General features: G+C 36.1%; 1 protein-coding gene across 18 annotated transcripts in view; it reads left to right on the top strand.

The window, feature by feature from the left end:
• Nucleotides 1-21,734, top strand: part of RFX3 (regulatory factor X3) — a 315,107-nt gene that overhangs the window by 98,927 nt on the left and 194,446 nt on the right. For 8 of the 18 annotated variants that reach the window (XR_009211123.1, XM_058431608.1, XM_058431605.1 and 5 more), the window contains 2 exons: nucleotides 7,134-7,216; nucleotides 8,337-8,392. The exons of 7 other annotated variants lie outside the window; for them this stretch is intronic. Coding sequence is in view for 10 of the 11 variants with exons in the window: in XM_058431608.1 (XP_058287591.1) it covers nucleotides 7,155-7,216; nucleotides 8,337-8,392 (118 nt within the window). In the remaining variant the exon portion in view is untranslated. Of the gene's footprint in view, nucleotides 1-7,102; nucleotides 7,217-8,336; nucleotides 8,393-21,734 lie in introns of all 18 variants that reach the window. 3 more of the 18 variants (XM_058431617.1, XM_058431616.1, XM_058431606.1) reach the window with 2 other exon arrangements.

Here is a 21,734-nt window from a genome sequence, read left to right on the forward strand (position 1 = left end):
GCACCAGAAGGGTGAAGGCTGCACAGAAATGGGGATCCAGAATTCTGAATATGGGTTCCCTTCAAGTCCGTGGCTGAGTGATGAACTGCACATATGGCAAGTCAAACTGTGGGCTTACCAGATATATTCATGAGGTACACAGTGGTGTCTCAATACATATAATCTATCATGATCAGGTCAGCATAATTAGCATATCCATCATCTCAAATATCTTTTTTTTTTTGTATTACAAACATCCAATACCCTTCTTCTGGCTATCTGAGAATGAAAAGACATGGTATAGGTTTCTGGTAGATGTTGGAGCTGTGTCCCAAGAACACATCATAGGCATCCAGCTGAGAAAAAAAAAAGAAGTCCATAACTTAGTAAGGACCACATCCTAGAGTAAGAATGTCCAACCTAACATGTCTACCCTAAGATGTTTAAAACTAGATCTCAACATAATCCACCAGGAAGACATATAGAAGTTTAATTCTGCCAAAAGAGAGGAAGTTGAGAAACACCTTGGGATTTTCTCAAATTCATCCTAACAAAACATAAATTCAGGGTGTTTAGCCAGTAATTATACTGCCTGAGAACAAAAATTACCATTCTTCAGAGGATCATAGCAGAATCCAGGTTCTCTGCATTGTATTATTATATAATACTATATATATATTTATATATATCTTTATTGTATTATATATTTTTTATTTATATATTGTATTACTTATTTATTATATAGTATAGTATATAATAAATTACTGCACATGCAAAAGAAAAGGGAAAAATGTGACCAATAGTCAAAATAAAGTCAACAGCAGTAGACGTTGAGATGGCCTAGTTGTTGAGTTTAGCTGACAAAGGCTCATGTATACATCCCAATAAAAGGACTTAAACAAACAAATTGTGGTCTTAATGAGTAAACGGGTTAGAAATCTTGGCAGAGAAATGGAAACTACTAGTATTCTATACCAGTGGTCCCCAACCTTTTTGGCACCAGGGACCGGTTTTATGGAAGACAATTTTAACATGGACTAGGGGGTGAAGGAATGATTCAAATACATTACATTTATTGTGTGCTTTATTTCTATGATTATTACATTGTAATATATAAGGAAATAATTATCTACTCATCATAATGTAGAATCAGTGGGAGCCCTGAGTTTGTTTCCCTCCAGCTAGACAGTCCCATCTGGGGGTGACAGGAGACAGTGACAGATCATCAGGCATTAGATTCTCATAAGGACCATGCAACCTAGATCCCTCGCATGAGCAATTCACAACAGGTTTGCATTCCTATGAGAATCGAATGCTGCTGCTGCTCTGACAGGAGGCAGAGTTCAGGCAGTAATGTGAGCAACGGGGAGTGGCTGTAAATAGAGATGAAGCTTCACTGGCTCACCTGCTGCTCACCTCCTGCTCAGCTCCTGCTCACCTCCTGCTGTGTGGTCTGGTTCCTAACAGTCCATGGACCGGTACCTGGGTGGGTTTCACAGACAGTTGAGGGGTTGGGGACCCTTGTTCTATACCACTGTAGGATGACTACAGTTATCAATTATTTATAGTTTCAGATAGCCAGAAGAAGGGTACTGGATGTTTGTAATACAAAAAAAAAAAAAAAAGATATTTGAGATGATGGATATGCTAATTATGCTGACCTGATCATGCTACATTATATGTGTTGAAACATCACTGTGTACCTCATGAATATGTCAGTTAAAAAAAATCACTCATTTATAAACAGATGGAATTATGACTGAATTTTTCAGTTAAATGAGCCAATAAACTGTCTTTTGTGCTTAAAAGTAAAAGCAGAAACATTGTTGATAAACATGGTGTAAAAGTTGTAAATACAATATAAGTAAATCCAATCGTATAGTATATTTAAAACAGATCATTATTCCAAAATAATTGAATGATGGGGTTTTTTTGTTTGTTTTAATAAATGCTACTGTGTATGGAAAGCTAAGTGAAAATTCAAGAACTGAAACGAACAATAACTGTAATTAAAAATTTATTTGTTTAACATCTCCAACATGCTGTTAAGAAATATCATTCAACTTGATGCATATCAGTGAAATTTATTCAATCTGATTAACTTAGAAGAAAATTAAAGAAAAATGAACAGAGATTCAGGGACCTAAGGTACAATACCTCATGGTCTAGTATATGTATAACTGCAATTACAGAGGTGAAGAGCATGAAAATGGGGCATGAAAAGTATTTAAGAAATAATTGTTGAAAATTTTCCATTTTTGATTAAGAATACATTGACTTATACATCCAATAAGTTCAGCAAACCCCAAGCAGTATGAATATACTATAATGTGCCACATTAAACAGCTGAAATATCTAATCGTTATTTCAGTGGATTCTATGTGTTCCACATTGTTCAGGAAGAAGCAGCTGACTTTGTTTCACATGGGGAACGATATGGTACAGAGAAGATAGGGCTATTTTATACATTTTAAAATGTTGAATCATAAGGTTTTGCTGAATGTGTGGGTCTATTTAAAACTAAAGAACAATGGTTTTCAAATCATAAAAGTAATGCAGGCTCATTGGAAAAAATACATGACCATACAGATAGATAAAATTTGCCTGTGATCACAAGGCCTTTGACCCTTTTATCCTACCACATTTCTAGTTTGTTTTTGCCACGTAGTAGGGAATCATTAAACAAAAACAAATTTTCTTTTCTTTTTTGAGACACGGTCTCATTGTGTTGCCAGGCTGGTGGGCAGTGGTGTGTGATCATGGCCCACTCAAACTCCGCCTCCTGGACTTAAGCCATCTTCCCACTTTAGCCTCCCAAGTAGCTGGGACCACAGGTGTGGGCCACTATGCCTGGCTAATTTTTAAAATTTTTAAATTTTTTGTAGAGACAGGGTTTTGCCATGTTGCCCAGGCTGGTCTTGAACTCCTGAGCTCAAATGATGTACCTGCCTTGCTCTCCCAAAGTGCTGGGATTACAGGTATGAGCCACTGTGCCTGGCCAACAAAAAATCATTTCTTATTAAGGCATACTACTCTCTAAAACAAGCCCTAAACTCTCATCGCCACTTGAAGTTTTTATCTTGAGACTAGCATTATTCTTTTTTGTGAGAAAATCTCAGGATGTGAATTCAATCTGTATGTATTATATATGTATAATTTTAGAGATGTACCAATTATAGATGAGAAATTATGGAATTGCAGAGCATGAAAATAGCTTATATTTGCCATTTCTGTATTATAGAAACTGAATACATAGTTTCTTTTTTAATTATTAAGAGAGTCAATTATGAGCCGTGCATGGTGGCTCACGCCTGTAATCCCAGCACTTTGGGAGGCCAAGGCGGGCGGACTACGAGGTCAGGAGATCTAGACCATCCTGGCTCACACGGTAAAACCCCTTCTCTACTAAAAATACACACCGGGTGTGGTGGCGGGCGCCTGTAGTCTCAGCTACTCGGGAGGCTGAGGCAAGAGAATGGCGTGAACCCGGGAGGCAGAGCTTGCAGTGAGCCAAGATGGCGCCACTGCACTCCAGCCTGGGCGACAGAGCGAGACTCCCTCTCAAAAAAAAAAAAAAGTCAATTATGTAATTACAGTGACTCTACTGTTGCTATTTATCATTCTTCCTCCCACATATTTGGGAAGATAATGCCCTACTTAAGATTTTTCACAGACACCTCTGGGTATTTAAATATTTTTCTCATTGAAGTGATATTTGGACAAAATGAAATTGAAGTGATTTTGTACCTGAAGTTCACCAGGGACAGGCTCCTATTTCTTCTTCTTGTTTCTTTTTTTTTTTTTTTTTTTTTGGAGACGGAGTCTCGCTCTCTCACCCAGGCTGGAGTGCAGTGGCTTGATCTCCGCTCACTGCAAGCTCCGCCTCCCGGGTTCACGCCACTCTCCTGCCTCAGCCTCCCGAGTAGCTGGGACTACAGTCGCCCACCACCGCGCCCGGCTAATTTTTTGTATTTTTGGTAGAGGCGGGGTTTCACCGTGCTAGCCAGGATGGTCTCGATCTCCTGACCTCGTGATCCCCCCGCCTCGGCCTCCCAAAGTGCTGGGATTATAGGCGTGAGCCACTGCGCCCGGCCTCCTCCCCTCTTTCCTACCCAGGCCATACCAGTTCATCGTGCCTCCATAAAGAGTGAAGCCACTCTTTCCCTGGCCTTTTACACAACACCTGAATGGTCACACTTGCAAAGAAAGAAAAGGACAAAATCTAGGCTCCTAACCAATCCATATGTTTCTTATGTCCATGTAACTACCACCATAATCAAGTTGTAGAACATTTTTATATTCCCCAGAGGTCCCTTGTACCTATCCCCAGCCCCAGGCAAACCCTGATCTACTTTTTGTCTCTCTAGATGAGATTTCTGTTTTCTAGAATTTCATATAAATAGATTAATAAAGCATTATGCACTCTTGTGTCTGGTGTCTTTTGCTCAGCCCAATGTTGAGACTCACTCATGTGCTATGTGTATGAATAGCATATGAGTAGTTCTTTTTATTCCAGAGTAGTAGTTCATTTTATGAATATACTACAGTTTGTCCATTCACCTCTTGATGTATATTTGGTTTTCAGTTTTAGCTGTTATGAACAAAGTTTCTATGAATCTTTGTAAGTCTTTGTTTAGACAGATGTTTTCATTTTTGTTAGTTCAATACTTAGGAGTGGAGTATTGGGTCATATGGTTACTATATGTTTGACTTCAGAAGCACCTTTCAAAGTGCTTTCTGAAGTGGTCGTACCATTTGAAAATATTCCTTCCTTCACAGAGAGCTCCAGTTGCTCTGTGTCTACTCATTGTTTTAAAGTTGAATAGAATTCTCACCATATGTTTGGATAGTGTTAAATTGATATTAAGAAAGAAGCCTGTAGTCATCAGGAGTCTGCGTTTAGTCTGACTAAACTGTAGGATAGTTCTACGATAAGGAAATAACTTATTTTTTGTCTTTTATCTTCCCAAGGTTGTCAGTTTTCACATAGATCTTTATTTTCTTGACAAAAGTACTATTTTTATAGAGGTTTTTAATTATTTTTTTAAATATAGCTCCGTTGTGACAGTCCAGATAGTCAATCCTACGGTAATTATATAGAAATCACATTTCTGAAACACATTTCTCTTTTTGAATCCATTTATTTTTATAAAACCTCCTGAACCCCTGTGTTTATATATAGCAGATATCTTACATAGTACAGGTGTTCATTCAGTGCCCATTTTTTGAATATCATATTTTCACTTGATAATATATATTATTTACCATTCAAGCCAGTAGCTAAATTGTACAAAACTGTAAAATAATAAGCCTGACTTATTTTGGAGTCTTCTTAACTGACATAATGAATGATTCAAGTTGTTGAATTTGATCTATAAATCACTTAAAAGATCTTTGATTCCCAGTAGCATCAAAGGTAGAAAAGAGTTGCTTCTAATAAGGCAGAAGGGGTTCTCCTTTGCTTTGTCTAACAATTCAAAATAATCTTGTAAGTTTGGGCAGATCTGCTCCATGCCAGGGTGGAATAGCCACAGTGTTTCTGTGTTTGACTTTAGGTCATCTCTTTTTTAAAATACACACACACATGTGAACTTCCACCATTACCACCACCATTACCAACAACAGCAACACAAAGCCCAAGTTTGTTTCAGAATCAGTTTGGGAATGTAGAAAAAAGCCATTATTGACTCTGGAGTCAGCCCTGCTGGGCTGAAACAAGACTAGTTTTCATTTTGGGTGAGTGGGATAATGTTCATTGATATTTGTGCCAGGAAGATTTAGCTAAAGAGTTTTCACCTGAGGTAAATCCCATGGGTTGAGTTTTGTTCTCCAGCCTCTTGTCATACTAGTGATTTTTAGGGCTGCTCCTGCCTTCCCTTAGGTACCTTTTCTACTCTGAAGAACAAATCAGGTCTCCTTATCCAAATGCCTCCTTAGCTTTTTTATTTATTTATTTATTTATTTATTTATTTATTTATTTATTTATTTATTTATTTATTTATTTATTTAATTTTATTTTTTTTAAGAAAAGTCACTTACAACACTATCATGATCCCCAGGAAAATATAGAAGAGCACAGTCTCTGGCTTCAGAGTTCCTGTCAGTTCCTGTCAGCAGAACTGTGTATCCTGTTGTTGGAATAAAATTGCCTGCTAGAGTAATTTTGTGATAGGCTCTCTTAGGCGCCATTGCATTAGGAATAGAAGACCAGAGGGGCAGAGGGAAAGAAAATATATTAGAGGTGATGTGAGAGGAAGCCTGCATTCATCTATGAGGGTTTACTTTCCATATGTGATCTGTGTCACACAGCAACTCTACCTACAAAGACAATAAACCAGCTCCATGCTTTGATTTGTCCATCTGTAAACAGAGTAATACTACCTGTGTCATCAGGTTAATGGGATAACCAAATGAATTCATATAGGTCAAGGACTTGAGATGCTGAGAGTTTTAATCTTCTGCTATTCTGTACAACAATAAGAACTACATAGAGTATTTGCTTTAAAAATGCACGCACCTTCTGTCATATATTTTTACAAAATAGACTAGAAGATGTTAACTAGGGTTATTTCTATGGAGTTCGATGTTTGATAATTTAAATGTTCCTTTTTTCTATAATACAGTTTATTTTACTTTAAATTTTAGATGAAAGGAGGATATTCAGCTCTTTACAAGTAATGCTGCCTAACAGTTGCATTTAATCAATAGGGGTTTCTTCTCCATTGTTTTTGTTAGCTTTCTCCACTTGGTTTTGACCGGCTCCTCAAGACTTTGTAAGCTTTGAGTTCTGAACATACTGTAAACCTTTAACATGATGATCTGAGTAGTTCTTTAGAGGTTCATTAATATCTTATTTTGCTGTTGATTGTGACTTAGATAGTTATTCTCAGTGTTTGTTCTGGCTCAGTCACTGAATGTGGCCATCCTGCAGGGGACAGTCAGTCCAGAGCCTCAGGAGATACTTTACTGATTATTTATTGCCTTCTTTTTTTTTTTTTTTTTTTTTGCACATAGTAGAAATATTTATCTCTGAGAGTCCACAGATTTCATTACTCCTTAGGCTAGTTTCTGTTTTAGCCACAGAACTTTACAGATGAGAAAGATCCATATTTGCTGGTTTCAGATTTGACCCAAGGATATCTTTGGTTGTGCAGATCAGGATCTAAGGGATTTAAATGGACAAAATGCTTTCTGACATCTTGGATCATCTGAAGAAAAGAACCAGGAATGAATGGAGGTAAGGAAGTAAAGGAAAGAATAGTACTGATGAATAAAGGCAGTTATGGAAAATACAGGAGTTTATGGAAATAATTACTGACTTTGCTGTGGAACCTGCCTCTTAAAATTTACCCCTCTTCTTTTATCTATGTGGGATACGGTGATGCAGCTGAAAGACTCTGAAATCTACAGTTAGTTTGGGGGAAGATAGAAGTCAAGTTACTGCTTACTTAAAATGACCTTAGACAAGTCTCTTAGCCTTTTTCAGTTTCTGCACCTGCAAAATACAGTTATTAATAAAAAATACCTATACTACCTCTTAAAAGGGCTGTTGTGGGGTTCAAATAAAATAATGTATGTGAAAATATTTTATAAATAGTAAAGCTGTAGCTAAGTATTTGATGGTGATGACATTTATGACTGCAATTGGTCTTCACAACTATTGTAGCTTTCTTATGTTGCTCTGGGCTTCTGTGTTCACATTTCAGCTGTCCTCTATGTAGGGTCGTTTAGTTTCATGAACCATAGAATGTCCTATTAGTACTCAACCTGTGTATGAGTGTTTTCCTGGTCTTGATCATTCTCCCAAGTGGTGAAAGCTGCTGATTGGTGTGCTTCATTGCAAAAATCTGGAAGAAGGCAGCACACATGGTGAGAGCTTTAATCTACTGCTGGCTAACTGAAGGATGGTTGGAGGCTGGGAGGCAGTTCTGAGGAACAAGTGGTGCTGTGGGCCCCGATGTTCTTTCTGCCACATTTAGCTAGTCTCCCTCATTGCCTTCATGTGCCATGATGACAGACTTCCTTACAATTTTGAGTATGGTAGGAGGAGAAGAAAAAGGTAATTGATTTTACAAATGCAGAGGTCGTGGTTGGAATTTTACAGTTTGCCTTCCATGTGAACAAGTTCTGCATCTGCAGATTCAACCAATTATGGATTGAAAATATTTGAGTATAAAAAACAATTAAAAAATTATTAAACATTCTACATATAACAAAATTTCATATGTACCCCATACATATGTACAAATATAATTAATAAAAAAATGAAAAATACAGTGTAACAACTAACTATTTATGTAGAATTTACAGAATTTTATATAAGGCTCTAGAGCATCCATGGATCTTTGTATCCTCAGGGGGTCCTGGAAGCAATACCCTGCAGATACCAACGGAGAACTGCAGGTTGTTAAAGGTACAGTAAATTTAATCATGCACTTAGTTCTCAGAAGAGTACAATAGGATAAGTTGATTCTTTACAGACTTATTTGGTATTTTATTACCATATTGATTCAGGCGCATGCTCATTTGGCCCAGGTAAGGAGGGTTTGCCTCAGTGTCAAAAAGACAGAGCATGGATTACAAATAGCAGGTTTTATTAAAATATGGTATTTTTAAGATACTTAGTAAAAAATATAATTGTTTTATCTTATTCTACCAAACATATAAGAGACCCATGAGATTATTTTAATTAAAGAAAAAACAAAAACTTGTCCTTTTGATACTTGGAAGAAATTATAAAGTATGATTATATCAATTTGGTATTCTTTGCAATTTGATAGTACAGCATCTATTTTTGTGCTTTTAGTAACGTATGCAGTGTTGAAAGTATCGAAGTTGCACAAAATAAAAAAATGTGAACTGTGTTCCACATTTATGTTGTTGTTTTTTTAAACCAAATGGAAATTGTTCCAGTGCTATACTGCTGAATGTTGCCCTTTAGCCATTTAAAACAAATTCATAAATAAATGTTTTATCCTTCAAAATTAAAATTAAAATATTCAAATCTATAAATTCTGGTTGAATGGAGCATATAATAAGAAATAGTTGAAGGCAGCAGGACAACATTAATACATAACTTTTGTATTATCTCATGTGATATTATTAAATGTATTGGTTAATCCAAAAACACTCCATGTAATACATAATTTTCCATTGGATCGTGTCTCTTGCTTTGAAAAGAGATTGCCCCGGCTTTGTTTTAACATTGGCATTCAAATAACTTGAATAATTTGTCTTTTTAAAAATATGAATTCTAAGCAACTTATTTTTCTATGATGATATCCTATTTTAATTGATGTAACCTAATTTAAAACATTCAAATCAGTGTTTTGATTAATAAGCTTCAAGTAGGCCGGGCGCGGTGGCTCACGCTTGTAATCCCAGCACTTTGGGAGGCCGAGGCGGGCGGATCCCGAGGTCAGGAGATCGAGACCACGGTGAAACCCCGTCTCTACTAAAAATACAAAAAAATTAGCCGGGCGTGGTGGCGGGCGCCTGTAGTCCCAGCTACTCGGAGAGGCTGAGGCAGGAGAATGGCGTGAACCCGGGAGGCGGAGCTTGCAGTGACCCGAGATTGCGCCACCGCACTCCAGCCTGGGCGACAGAGCGAGACTCCCGTCTCAAAAAAAAAAAAAGCTTCAAGTATTTGGCCGGGCATGGTGGCTCACGCCTGTAATCCCAGCACTTTGGGAGGCCAAGGCAGACGGATTGCCTGATGTCAGGAGTTTGAGACCAGCCTGGCCAACTTGGTGAAACCCCATCTCTACTAAAATCACAGAAATTAGCTGGGTGTGGTGGCGGGTGCCTGTAATTCTAGCTACTTGGGAAGCTGAGGTAGGAGAATTGCTTGAACCCAGGAGCCGGAGGTTGCAGTGATCCAAGATCGTGCCACTCTACTCCAGCCTGGGTGACAGAGCAAGACTCTGTCTCCAAAACAAACAAACAAACAAACGAACAAAAATCAAAAAAGCTTCAAGTATTTATAAATCAATGCTATGTAATAATGGTTACCATTTATTGAGCTCTTACCATACACCAGGCACTGTTGTAAGCCCACAGAAAGCAGTAACTTGTTGAATCTTTATAATCACTGTGAGAAAGTAGGAACTATTTATACTCATTTTATAGTTTATTCTTATTTTATAGTTGAGAAACTAAGGCATTGGTACTTAAGTAACTTGCCGAATATCACGGCTACTCAACTGTGGTAAAGCTAGAGTATGAATTTAGGCAATGTCCATAGAGAATTCAACACTCTTATTCATTGTGCTATGTAAAATATAGAAAATTTACAAATAAAGCAGAGAATGCTCACATTAATCAGATAACGGCCAACAAATATGCACATCTATTTTGTAGAATCTATATCTGCTTTTATTAGGTGAAAATAGGCATTTAAAGAACTCAGATATTTATATAATGTCACTACGGGCCAAGACTGCTCATTTAAAAATACTTGCTATTATAAACCCTATTAAGCAGATCATGTGTTCTTCCTGGAACTGTTTTTTATGTGAATTTTGTGAGTTTACAAATTTTAAAAGGATTTCTAGAATTCTTCCTGTGCTAGTATTTTATGAATTTATGATCCCCTTTAATCATAATTCCTGAAATTGTTCACTTGTAAAACTGTTGATTTGTTTAGTCGTTCAATTCTTTTTCTTTTGTTCTTCACCCACATTTATTGAGGGGGTTCTGCATCTCACAGATGATAATATGTTTTCATTTTCATTCAGTTCAAAATACTTTCTCTTTTAATTCTTTGACCCATGGGTTAGTTAGAAATATACTATTCAGTTTCCAAATATTTGATTTGCTTTATATTTTTGTTACTGATTTTTAACTTAATTCTTTTGTGATCATACAACTTACTTTGTAAGATTTGAATCCTTTAAAATTCATTGAGATTTGTTTGTGGTCAGGAATGGTCTGTCTTCTTAAATGTTTTGTGTGTACTTGAGAAGGGTATATATTCTGTTGTTTTTGGGGAGAATGTTCTATAAATGTCGGTTTGCACAAATTGATAGATGCTGTTCAAATTTTTTTATATCTTTACTACTTGTTATATCAGTATTAAAAGAGGGATATAAAATATCCATCAATAATACTACATTTTATTATTTCTTTTTCAGATCAACTAGGTTTTGTTTTATGTATATTGGAGTTCTGACAATAGGTACATAAACATTTAGGATTGTTATATTCTCTTGATGAATAGACTCCTTTATCATTATGAAATCTTATTCCTGGTAATATTTCCTGCTTTGAAATTTCCTTTGTCTGATATTAATATAGCATTATATATATTTTATATCATTTTAATTTTAATCTATCTGTGTCATATTTAAAGTGCATTTCTTGTAAAAAGCATTTAGTTTGTTTTTTATAAGGTTTGACAATCTCTGTCTCTTCATTGGTGTGTTTAAATTTTATTTAGTGTGATTATTGATATGGTTGGGTTTAAATCTACTGTGTTGCCATTTATTTTTTGTTTCTTCTGTCTATTCTTTGGTTCCTTTTTCCTGTTTTCTTGCCTTCTCTTGGATTAATTGAATAATTTTTATGATTCCATTTTATGTTGTTAATTGACTTACTGCTCTACTTCTTTGTGTTTTACTCTTTCAGTGGTTTCTATGTGATTTAACATATGCTGCTTTAACTTATCACAGTGTACCTTCAAATAATGTGCCACTTCATGTATAGGCTAAGAAAAGCCAGTGATTCTTAACAACACCAGGGACAATGGGATAGAGGACCATACTGGAATCATATTGGGTGTACATATGGGAACTTTGAGAATTTCTCACTTCAGGTGCCCTTTTGTTGGCTTTTTTTTATCCCCCTAATAAGAATACTGATAACATCCTTTCTTTTTCTGGATGAGAACACTGAGGCTCAGGTTAAAGTGGCTTTAGTAAATGGCAGAAACAGGCCCAACATAGCATAATATAATGAATACTGGTCTTTAGGTCAGTTACACCTGGATTTGAACTCTAGTACTCTTGCTTGCTAGATATGTGATCTTGGACAAGTTATTTAACCAGTATAATGTTCATTCTAAAATATGGAGAATAATCACCTTACAGGGCTGTTGTCCCATGTGCTGATACAACACTTGATTTCTATCTTGGTTGTCAAAATTAACTGGGATAGTATTTATAAAGCACCTAGTTAAATTGCTTGGCAGGACTTCAAATATACTTGTCATGTAAAGATTCTGGAAGTAATTGGCTGACTCCCAAGTAAGTGCTCTTATTTTACTTACACAGTAAATTATCTCTGCAGACTTTAATCAGTCCTTTACACCTTGAAACATGCTGTGCATGTGTTAGAGAAGCAATGATTAATATAACTGAAGTTACTATGAGCAGGTATGATTAAACCAAACGGGTTCAGAGTTTGAAGAGATCTAGGTAGTGAATAAAACTTCAGGAAGGCTAGTGGCTGTGACATTCAGGAACATTGCCCGCCACCTTCTAGGAACTGATAGAGAGATTGAGGGGTCAGCACTGATGTGGTGTGAGAGGGAATATAATCTTGGGTCTCATTGTGTTGCATTTGCAAAGAGGCAGTTCATATTATAGAATTAGAATTTAGGTAAATGAGAAGGATTTGGAGCAAGAGATTAGAAAGTCATCATGATATACAAGTGAAAGTTGAAGTTGCAAAATATTATTTCAGGGAGAGTGTGTACAGAGAAGAACAGAGAAGGCAAAGGATGTATCTTAGGGTACTAGTCCTTGCTGAGGAGAGAAGAAAGAAGAGATAGCCAAGGAAGCTAATGCTTTCCTCTTCTTGGGATCTTTCCCAGCATCTAAGAGCAGTGACCTGCCTTCAGTAATGGAATGCTTTATTGAATTTATAGTGGATGTAGGTCTTGTTAGTTTTATTCTTAAATAGATCTGGAACTATTACTGTGTATATTAAAAATGTTAGTCATTGGCCAGGCATGGTGGAAAATGGTACTGGTTGGCTAGCCATAGTGCCTCACGCCTGTAATCTCTGCAGTTTGGGAGACTGAGGCAAGAGGATTGCTTGAGCCCAAGAGTTCGAGGCTGCAGTGAATCATGATTGCACCACTGCATTCCAGCCTGGGCAACAGAGCAAGATCCCAACTATATCTATCTATCTATCTATCTATCTATCTATCTATCTATCTATCTATCTATCTATATGCTAGTGGTATCTACTGCAATGTGCTCTTTTGGTAGGGCAGCAAATATGTCTTTGGATCTTTCAACTAGTATGAATAATGAAAGCTAACTAACTCTGTTGTGTTTTTAATTTTGCAAGATAATATAATGATTTTACTCTTAAGATTGACGTTCTCATAACTGTTGAATATTTCAAATATGAAACACAAATTTTGTTTCTTTTAACTTGGAAATGCAGAAAACATTAAAAGTGTTGTAAGCAGACTGGACTATGGCAGGAGCATAGCCTTTACAGTCAGATGTAGTTCCATGTGTGTCCTAGTTTTGTCTTTTGCCAATGTTGAGCTCTTAGGAAAAATATTTGATCTTTCTGGAACTCAGTGTCCCATTTCAATAAAGTACGCAAGCAACACACACATAATTTTCACACAAGGTTGTTGTGAAAATTAAAGTATTAAGTTTAGTAGCAGATATGTGGTAGGTGTTCAATGAATAGCAGCTTTTAAAATTTTTAATTGGATATAACAGAGGAGGTAAAGATGAGAGAAGACAATCTTGATTTATTGGGAGAATTTGTAAGTAGCAAACACTAGCCTTACCATTCTTCATGTCATCTTGGTGGAGAGTATAATTTTTTTCTTTTCCTGATTTATTACTTAGTATTCATCCTCCCACACTGGGATATTATTCCAAAAAGCATAAAGGGTTTTCACTTGCAGCCTTACTAACAGTTGTCAAGAGAACTGCTACACTGCAGAAGTTAGCTTATATTTGCTCCAACTGTCTCTACTCAAAAGGTATTAAAGCAATGAACTGTTAGGGTGAATTTCACATTCAGGAAGCATTTGTTCCTTGTCTTCAGAGCAAGGAGAAAGAAACAGGGATGAATTCTTTAAAGAAACTCTGTCTAGGATCTGCGGTAGTTTTAGACATTTTTCTTCACTGAGGTTCTTTTTTTGTCTTGTTAAGTTAAACTGAAACATGAAAAGAGCATAATCTAAATACTAAAGGTGGGCCATTTAAAAATAAAAGTCTTCACTTCTTAGCAACTTAAACAAATCATAAGCTGCAGTATGATGTTCCTAAAATATTAAACTCACATATGAAAATAATTTGATTGTATATCCTTGAGAAGGAACATAAATTAACTAAATTATGAATTATTTATTGAGTCTTATAGTATTTCATAAACAATTTATTAAGTAAATTGAATGCACTGAAAGAGTTCTACTTGGTATACATTACATTATGCCTTAACATGTATTTTAATATTTTCTTAGGAAGATGCCGATGTTTCTATTTGGGAAATTTGGATGAAAAGCTGGGACTAGTATCCTTAGGAGAATAGGTTGTATCTGAAAAAAAAATCGATCTTGCTATAAAATGACAATTTTGTAAAAATTTCTGTGTATTTCTCAAGGAGAGAGTTTTTTTGGTTTTTCCTGTTAAATTGAGAAAATTTTCTATATATGAAGGCTGTGCTTTAACCAATTAAAGAAGTGTGATTTTTTTTAGACTCAATATAAAACATATTAGAATCTTATTTTCTGAAGTTACCCTGTTCTCTATGGTTATTGATTTTTATTCAGCTCACATTAAATAATAAACAAATTTTCAACATTGGTGGTAGCTTTATTAATATTCAATTTGGAAGAAAAATGAATTTACTGGTAGAATTGTCAGCATCAATAATTTTTAAAAGTAAGAAATTTGCAGTTTTTTTCTGGTCATTCAAAGCTAGTTATAAATTTCCCTTTCTTTCTAAGAATAACTGTAACTATTGGTATGCTTAAAAAGTGGACAGAATCCAATTATTTTAAGCCAGGCGATAGCTTTTACTGCAACCACGGTGCATCTCCTGAAACTACCCTAAGCTTCAGGAAATGCCAGCTTCACCCTTTGCACCTTTCTTTTATAACCTTTTACTTACATATTTACCTTAGGAAGATGATATTTTTGTTTAGAGCCCTCTCAAGAAGAAAAAAATAACTAAATGAATTAATACATCTTTATTAAATGGTTTGAAGCCTTTTACTTCTGTATAGATAATTACTATTTATTTACTTGAAACAAAAATAGCATTATCTTTGAGTCAACTTAAGAGCTCAATTCTGTAATTCATAACATTCCTTATAAAATGGTGTGGTAGAGCTTCGTTATGGATATTCAAACAGATCATGGCCCTAACCATGACTCAAGGTCACCTTGAAGGCCTGTCCAACCTTAGAGTCTGTGAGCTTTCATTTCTGTGAACGTAGATAAAGTAAAGTAATACGACATGGTTAGTGTTGACCTTTAGTGGTCTTATTATGAAGTAGTTCTACTGTACTTTGGAAAGTACAAGCCAAGAATACTCAAATCAGATACTGATCCGATTTCACAGTAAGCTTTGTTTTGAGACACTGAATATTTTGGCCATGTGGCTTACGTCTAAGTACTGAAAATAGCTTAGCTGTTATTTTTGATGCCCTTAATGTTTAAAATGGTGTGAATAAAGATCCTATGGATAATGTTACGAGTAGTTGTCCAGATGTATGAAAATAATTTCAAAGAAGAAAATGATACAATTAAGCTTCACTCCTGACTCAGCTTATATACGTAGAGTATTTTGGAGGGGCTGTTGTGTAGCCAGAGTTTGACTGTAGGGCTGACTTGGTCCTTATAATTGGAGGTGGAGGAAAGGCAGAGAAGGGAACAAGAGGCCTGTGCAGTGGCTCACACCTGTAATCCCAGCACTTTGGGAGGCCGAGGTGGGAGGATCACTTTAGGTCCAGAGTTCTAGACCAGCCTGGCCAACATGGTGAAATCCCCTCTCTACTAAAAAAAAAAAACACACACACACACAAAAATTAGCTGGGTGTGGTGTCACACACCTATAATCCTAGCTACTCGGGAGGCTGAGGTGGGAGGATCACTTGAACCCAGGAGGCAGAGGCTCCCCTGGGCTGAAACCCCGTCTCTACTAAAAATACAAAAATTAGCCAGGCTGGTGGCAGGTGCCTGTAATCCCAGCTACTTGGGAGAATTCCTTGAACCTGGGAGGTGGAGGTTGCAGTGAGCCGAGATCATGCCACTGCACTGAGATCATGCCACTGCACTTCAGCTTTGGCAACAGAATGAGACCCTGTCTCAAAAAAAAAATAAATAAATAAATAAAAAAGAGGAGAGAAAGGAGCAAGAGAGAAAGGGGGAAAGAAAGAGAGAGAGAGGAAAATGGATCGGTTCGCTCTCCTACATTTAAAAAAATTCCTTTGCTGTCTTAATTGAAGAAGAATTTATGTATTCATTGTTGAGTAAACTTTATAAGGAAAGGGAATAGAATTTTCATATGTAAATAACCTTTCCGTTTTATTTAGAAAACACCATCCTTATAAATTTGGTTTGTGAGAAAAGTGGCTCCATGGATCATGAGAAGTAATCAGCCCATATTTGTGTGTAATTTTGAATATAATATGTAAATATTAGCTAACTCTTATGGTACTACAAGAATATCATTTCCTTCATAAGAAAGATTACATAGAAAATACCGATTTTGAGTCAGTTATACTGGGAGGTGTTTGCTTCTACCTTGCTTTACTATCATATCACAGAAATACTACTTTTATGTAAATTAGGCATGGGTAACTTATGAGCTAATAAAAACCAATAGCATGCATCAGATGATTAAAGAAATCAAGCAGTATGGTTGGTTTCAGAGTTACATTTGTACAAAGCAGTTTTTAAATCTTTTTAAAAGAATGCATGAACATAATATGTAAAGACGTAATTGGAAAACGTTTTTACATAGGTAAATAGTGCATGTTGTGGAAAGCTTGTAAACTTGCCATCTAAAACTGATTACCCTTATGAGCATTTCATGCTGTTTGACAGTGAAAAGTGCACCTTGTAAAAGCTGTTACACAAACCATTACATTGAAAAGGTTTCCATCTCACACCCCAAAATTACACTTATTTGCTGCAAGTGAAAATTCAGAATTTGTTCCCTGTTTATTTTGGTTGAAATTACTGTTGTGTTGAATTTTGCTTTTTCTCTCTTCCAGGAAAACTAGAAATTAGTCTTTTTGGTTTCTTTATTTCAGTGTAAATAGAGTCAGTTTGTATATTATAAGTGGCATCCAGAGATGATGTAATAATAAAATTCTGAGCCTGAAACACTCAGAAACTCTGTAAAATAATAAAATACTGAGCATGGAACAGCAAGATACTCCATGTAAAGTATTTTGGTAGATAGAGAAAAACAAGTTGGCAAGATGGTTCAGAATTCCTATAGAATATAAAGTCCTGTGAACCATTTTAGTTGATAGCGCCACACACACACACACACACACAGTTTGTCTCACTTGAAATCTTGTTAAACACCCTGAAACAGAGCCTTACTCATTTATGTGAGAAAGAGACCTGGACACGTCTAAGAGAAGCTCTTATTTTAAGATCGCATTCTCCATGTTATACGAGTATTTCTTTCCTTGTGTAGTAAGCACTTTGCACATCTGTCAGGCCTTCCTACCTCTGAGTGCCTTCCTCCTTTCTTCTTTTATTAACCATAGCCTGTTAGAAAGATCTTTTGACTGGGAATTGGGAGTCTTGAGTTCTAATGCTAGATCTGATACTAATGGATCCATTTGGTTGATTTTTCTCAGTTTCTCTGTGAAATGGGAGCCTGCACTGGATGATCTGAATGCTTTTAAGCTTTAAAGGGCTGTGATTTTGGGAAGCAGGCCAATTATCTGAAAACCGATTACTCCTTCACCAAAAGAAAATTTACTGGGTGATCAATTCACTGAATAGATAGTTTTTTTAAAACCAGTTTGCTGAAACATAAATTCACCGAATGGCCATTTTGTTAAATTTACCAAATACTCTGATTTATCATTTTGTCTAATGAGCAGTTTTCTAAATTGTCAACTGCCTGGAATATGTTTGTATTAACTACATACAAAGTTTATCACAAATGATGCTGCATAGAATAGCTGCAAAAGTTTTTGAAATTTTTAGTCGGAAGTAATTATTAAGTTTTAATTTGATTTTAATTTTTCCATTGCAATTTCAACCCTGATATTTCGCAATAGAATTATTTATCAGTCTAACGCAGCTGAATGCCAATTTTATCATTGATATTTCAAATACTGAATGCTTTTTAGTTACTTAAAACGGAAGCAACATATTCATGCAATTCAACTGGTTAACAAGTGTGTGAATTAAGGCAAGTATAGAATGTGTTTAAGTGGATAGAAAATGTGCTAAAAGAAAGAAATCTTCTATACCATCATTTATACACTTTTTGGTATTCAAAACATTTATAACCCTTTGATTTAAAATAAATAGATTCTGATCCCCAAAAGTTGTTAGCCTAGAAAATAGCAAAATGACAGAATATGACATGGGTAGGCCACAGGGCTGGATTACGACAGTTATTTACTTTCAGGTAAATTAAAAGCCCGAACCATCAACTTAAATATCGGAGAATTCTTAAAAGATTCTTTGAAACTATTTTATTCGGTACAAGTAGCTGTTAACAATATAAATGGTTAAAAGAAACAAGTTTTGACTGAATGGGTAATTTATCAAATTGGCCATTTGGCAAAATAAGTTTATTTTTGGCAAAGTAGTTTTATCGTACCCGACCACGATCTCTGCCAGGGACGGGTAAAAAGAGGCAGTAGTGGAAGACTACTACTGTATTTGGAGTTAGAACACTTTTTCCTCAGTCACACCCTATAAGTCAAGGTGGAGCCATTTGGAAGGTCTTCTCCCTCTGTGTTTGTTTGCATGTGCATGTGTGATGTACTGTGTGTCCAACTTAAGTTTTGATACCAAAGACCTGTTGTCTGTGTGTGTGTGGCCGTGTGTGTGTGTGTGTGTGTGAGAGAGAGAGAGAAAGAGAGACAGAGAGAGATAACTCCTACAGCACAGACTTTTTGAAATAGTGAAGTAGTACAATAAAAAGGCCTGGGTGAGACTTGAAAAATTTCTTTTTACTTTCCTCTGCTTGGCTGATTGTTGTAACAAAGTATGTTCTATATAAGCATTTGACTGAAACAACAAAATGAAAAGATCAAGGTATATGATGAATTACTTGGCATGCACCAAGAAAGGGTGGCCCTGTGCTCAAGCAGGAATAGAGATGTTAGTTGTACTGCAGGATTACCTATGGGATTGCTATGGGGCTTAATAACCCTGAACAGTGTCTTTGGCCTATACGGCCTTCCTTAAAGCTCTACTTTATCAGTTATTGCCCTTGATTGCAGTGCCATTAGGAAGTAGAGTTAAATACCATTTTCTTGCCATTGCTGAATGCAGTTTGTGATCAAATATAAAGATCAGGGAGCAACAACCCCTGGCACCTGTGCCAGAGACTCACTGAAACAAACTCATTGGTGAATGAACGAGTTGAGATTGCCCCTTCTTTTGGCGTCTTGAGAAGCTGCAGGCAGTCATTCCTACTCCTTTAGAAGTGGGCGTTACGGTGTGTACCTAAGAGCTCAACTCTGAGATTTCAGAAGGAAAAGATTCTGAAATCACTGTGGCACATTGATTTTTAACATTTTCTGAGCCCTAATTCAAATTCCAACAAGCCTATCTGTATTGATGCTTCAGCAGAGGTAGTATAGAAACTCTGAATATTCCATTATTCAGTCATTTTTATTAGTCTTAGCTGAGATCTACAGAATAGACAGTCAGCTTCTCAGGTACTCTGCATTGTTGGAAATGAAATTAAGATTTTTTTTAGAGGGTGATCTATCATGGAAAGCTATTAACTGGATTAAAAAATTATAGCATATCTAATTCCCATAATATAGAAGAATGAAAACGTAGGAAAGACTCTACACAGGACTACATAATAGTTGGTGTGTTAAACATCTAAATTGTTCTCATGTTATTAGCCTAATACTGCATATGGGTAGGTTAAAAAAAAATGAAACAACATGTTTCATTTCTCCTTCACTTAGTAGGTGGTGTAGCATATTCAAGTTCTCACTCTGCCCATTTCTAGTTATATGAAGTTATATGACCTTGGTGTTGATAAAATTATTTAAGTTCTATGCCTCAGTTTTCTCATCCATAAGAAATGGGGTGATAATAGTACCTACATCAGGATTTCTGTACAGATGAAATAATGTATATAAAGTCCTTACATAAATGTGTTAACTAATTAGTAACTAGAGGCTTCTTAGAATACCTTTTTTTGGTAGAAAGTTGCAATGATTATTAAGAGAGCATAGAAGAATATCAGTTGAATGTTACCAAGCTCAAATAAATTTCAAGTGGTTAATTAACGATGAAGTCAGAACAATTACTATTAGGCTAATTACTTATTCTTAGCATTTCAGCTATGAAAATTAACGATATCTGAGTGCTTCTGTCTCATAAAAACAAAGGAAACATACCAGGCCACTTATTCTAAGATGACATGATTAGAGCATTGGATCTGAATCCACAATTCAGTGAATCAGGTGTGCTTATTAAAACACAGTAAATGATATGTCAGAAGGTTCAGAGCAATAGCTGAAGACTTGATTTGTTCATTTGAGTTTACTTAATCCTTATCTTGTTTCTTTATTTTAAAAAACTGTACACAAAATCTTTTGAGTCTTCTAATTCTTTGAATATGGGAGTTGTTCTAAAATTCCATGGTAATAGAAATTGAACACGAAGTCACATTAGAAAATTAAGAAAAAACACTTAATAATTTGATTAAAAATGGCTGTAATATACAATTATGTTTATGTAGAATTTTAAAAAATTGTATAGAATATGCCTCTGGTACAGCATATTCTAATAGTAATGTTTCAATGGGGTCTTAAACTCATCTTCTTTGGAGACTGTTCTTTCAACAAATCAAAGATTCTATGTATATATTGGGCACTGTGGCTACATATGTGAGTGAAAAAGATAAGGATAGTCTATGCATTCATGGAGTTTATAGTCTTGTTGGAGAGACAGTTACACTATAGATGTGATAATTGCTGTGTACTGAGTAAAAATAGTATGCTATAGGAATAACAGGAGGACAGTAGATTCGGACTTGTTAAGAGCAAGGTGGAAAAGCAGTGGTTGTTTGGGAAGCTATCAGGGGAAAGTAGGATTTCTCCTGAGACTTGAAAGACAAAGTGAAGATTAGAGGAGGTAAGAAGGAAAAATTGTTTCAAGCAGAAGAAACTGCCTGTTCAAATGTCCCCAGGGTTGGCCGGATCAGTGGCTCATCCTGTAATCCCAGCATTTTGGGAGGCTGAGGAAGGTGGATCACTTGAGTCCAGGACTTTGAGACTAGGGTGGGCAACATGGTGAAACCCTGTCTCTACAAAAGCATCCAAAAAATTAGCTGCCAGGCATGATGGCACGTGCACGTGGTCCCAGCTACTAAGGAGGCTGAGATGGGAGGATCACCAGGGACTGGAAGGTTGAGGCTGCAGAGTGAGCCAAGTTTGTACCACTGCACTGCAGCCTGGGCAACAGAGTGAGACCTTGTCTCAAAAAAACAAAACAACACAAAAAACCAAATGCCCCAGGTTTGGGGAACTGTGCGTAGTTCCATAGGCTGGATTGTATATAAGCTTGGGAAGACAGTAGGCAGGAGCTGTATTCTAAAGAGCCTCCTGA

Source organism: Hylobates moloch, unplaced genomic scaffold (assembly GCF_009828535.3).
Source record: "Hylobates moloch isolate HMO894 unplaced genomic scaffold, HMol_V3 SCAFFOLD_19, whole genome shotgun sequence".
Lineage (NCBI taxonomy): Eukaryota > Metazoa > Chordata > Mammalia > Primates > Hylobatidae > Hylobates > Hylobates moloch.